This window comes from Triticum urartu, chromosome 1A, assembly GCF_056163025.1.
Source record: "Triticum urartu cultivar PI428250 chromosome 1A, HENAU_Tu73, whole genome shotgun sequence".
NCBI classification, from domain to species: domain Eukaryota; kingdom Viridiplantae; phylum Streptophyta; class Magnoliopsida; order Poales; family Poaceae; genus Triticum; species Triticum urartu.
Genome location: NC_141873.1, coordinates 537,661,719 through 537,664,508, shown reverse-complemented (window position 1 = coordinate 537,664,508; position 2,790 = coordinate 537,661,719). Strand labels below are relative to the sequence as shown.

Below are 2,790 nucleotides of genomic sequence, written 5' to 3'. Positions count from 1 at the left end.
GTGCAGTCATCTTGGCATACTAGTATTTATAACCGAGTACTAATACGCTCCTATGTGGGAAACCGTTTAGGTTGTGATCGGTGTGAACATGTTTGCAATTCAATATACTCTCCTTTTGTAAGGCCCCGCTTTGGAAAGGTGCATGCATGCAACCATTTCATTGGTTGCATTGAAAGCCATTGTTGTTGCTGCCATGGCTGAAAAATTAATATACTTCATGCGTGCTTTTTCATTGGCTGCATGCATGTGAGAGAGTGCATTGGGAGTGAAATGGAAGAATTAATGTGAGCAAATTACTATGTGTCTTGGTCTAAGAGAAATTGTCTTTAGGCCTAATAAACCTGGACGGAGGGAATAGCGTGGTACTAACACACTCCTAAGTGGGAAACCGTTTAGGTTGTGATCGGTGTGAACAGGTTTGCAATTCAATATAATGTGGTACTAATATGCTCCTAAGTGGGAAACCATTTAGGTTGTGATCGGTGTGAACAGGTTTGCAATTCAATATAGCCTGGAGTAATTTGCAATTCAAATTTTAGTTTTTCCATTTTATAAGGCTCAATTTGGTTGTTCCCCAACACATGTTAAGATTCCAAGGTGCATTAAATCATTGCATGCAAGTATTAAGAGAACATTGACCAACGCATGTACTTTATGCATGCATGCATTGCAATTAATGCATTGATAAACATAATTTTTTGAGAAAAACAAGAGAATTAATTAGGTGCTTTTGCAAACTACAAAAAATATTCCACCACTCACCATCTTGGTTGGTGAGATTTTTGAATTAAGCCCTATAAACCGAAAAGGAGGGAGTACTGCTGTGTACGTGCAATAACTGGCACCGTCGTATACATATCTTATGGTTAATGGGGCGTTCGACAGGAATAGTCACGTGGCGAGCTCTAGGCTAGTCTTTTTTCAGACACATTAAACCTATCTCTCGAGAATTCTCGCACGCACCATCGTGCCACCCACAAAAACTTGTACTCTGAGTTTAGTAGTACGTTATACAGGAAGAGAAGAGGTGCACGCACGCACTCGTCCTCTCACACAAGCGTCTGTTTTTTCTCGAAAAGGAGGATGATGACCCCCGGCCTCTGCATCTGGGAGTCACACACGCATCTGTAGCTACGAATTTTAGTGTTCTCAACCATCCGATTGTCTCTATCATGGATGTACCCATATACTAAAACATGTCTAGATACATCTATATTTTGACAAATGGAAGGCATGTATTGTGGAACGGAGGGAGTGCTTGTCATCAAAATGGATAAAAAGGGACGTATCTAGAACTAAAATACGTCTACATACATCTCCTTTTATCCATTTTGATGACAAGTAGTACTTCTTACCCAAAGGAACTTTATATCCAACAGACACAAAAATATCCGTTCGACTGTTGGAAATTACTGATATGATGTCGAAGTAATTGCTGCATCGCCACCAAAACCCACCATTTCTTAAGCTAAAGTAGACCAAGGTAATCCCTATATTAGCATATTACTAAGATAAACAGAAGGCACTGTAGAAACATTTAGGACGTGAGCTTGTTAATCTGAATGTGGAGGGACGCAAGCTTAGCCCCGGCCAGCAGCTTGGGCGGAACTGTCAAGAAGGTCAGATCCTGCACGTAGACGTCGTCGGGATCCTTGCTGCTTGTCACCTCCATTTCCACCTAGACGGCATCGGTCGTGCCTTTGGGCTCCCCCGGTGGGCCGTTCGCCCATAGCTTGGCCACATAGTGCGGCAGTGGGGATGCCCCCGCTCTGATGCAGACGACCGACACGACGATAGGCGCGCCAATTATCGAGCACGCCGCTGACCACGAAAACGCGCGGCAGTCCTCCTCCGCGAACAGCAAGAGCCATGGCTCTGACAGTGGCACTTGCAGCTGGAGCACGTTGTCGTACAGGATCCTGTGCACGGGCATGGGATGCGCAGTGCTGATGTGGTGGTAGAGCGCCGGCGGCGGGCCTTCGTAGCCGCAGACGGGCACGGGGCATTTGCAGGGCGCGAGCGGACACACGCTCTGGTGATCGGCGAGCTTGTGGTAAGTGACGTAGAGCCCACATCCTTCGTGCGGGCACTCCACCCTCATCGATGAAAGGACGGAGTCCACCTTCGTGTTCCGCACGTCGAAGCCATCGCCGCACTCGCACTTCTGGCACTGCCGCTGGTTCCCAGGGCGCTCGACGTGACAGTCCGCACAGGCCTGGTGCCCTCCCTTGCATTGCAGAAATCAATCGAACAACACATCAATCAAGAAACTTGCACCTTGCTCAATCAGCCGAATGGACGAGGTGTATTCGAACCTCATACACTGGAGGCGTCAAGGGGCGGAGGCACAAGGGGCAGTGGAGCACGGTGAAGTCCATCGAGACCTTAGAGAGCTCCATCGTTGGGTCCTGTTCGGTCTGCATGATCTCGCCCTCCTCGTGCACAACCATCTCTCGACTTGGGCCGGGGTATTACAAAGCTTTACCGTCACATATTTTATACTACTTCAAGGTGCATTAAATCAACACATGCAAGTACTCCCTCTGGTCCTTTGTACTCCGCACATTAGCTTTGTCTGAAATCAAAGTTTGCTAAGTTTGACCAAATTTATATTAAAAATATTAACATCTATAACATCTAATAAATATAATATGAAAATATATTTCGAGATGGATCTAATAATAAATATGTTGTTATGTGAATTTTATTAATTTTTTGTATAAATTTGGTCAAAGTTGGATGAGATTGACTTCACACAAACCTAATATGCAGAGTAAAAAGGACCGGAGG

At 45.6% G+C, this 2,790-nt stretch overlaps 1 protein-coding gene across 1 annotated transcript; it reads right to left on the bottom strand.

Moving 5' to 3' along the window:
• Positions 1–1,678: 1,678 nt before the first annotated feature.
• On the bottom strand, positions 1,679–2,399 carry LOC147992362 (putative E3 ubiquitin-protein ligase SINA-like 6). The gene is made up of 2 exons (XM_087539012.1): positions 2,316–2,399; positions 1,679–2,227 (listed from the first exon to the last, which is right to left on the bottom strand). Exons 1-2 carry the CDS (start codon positions 2,397–2,399, stop codon positions 1,679–1,681), a joined length of 633 nt encoding a protein of 210 aa, XP_087395138.1.
• Between the last annotated feature and the right edge of the window lie 391 nt (positions 2,400–2,790).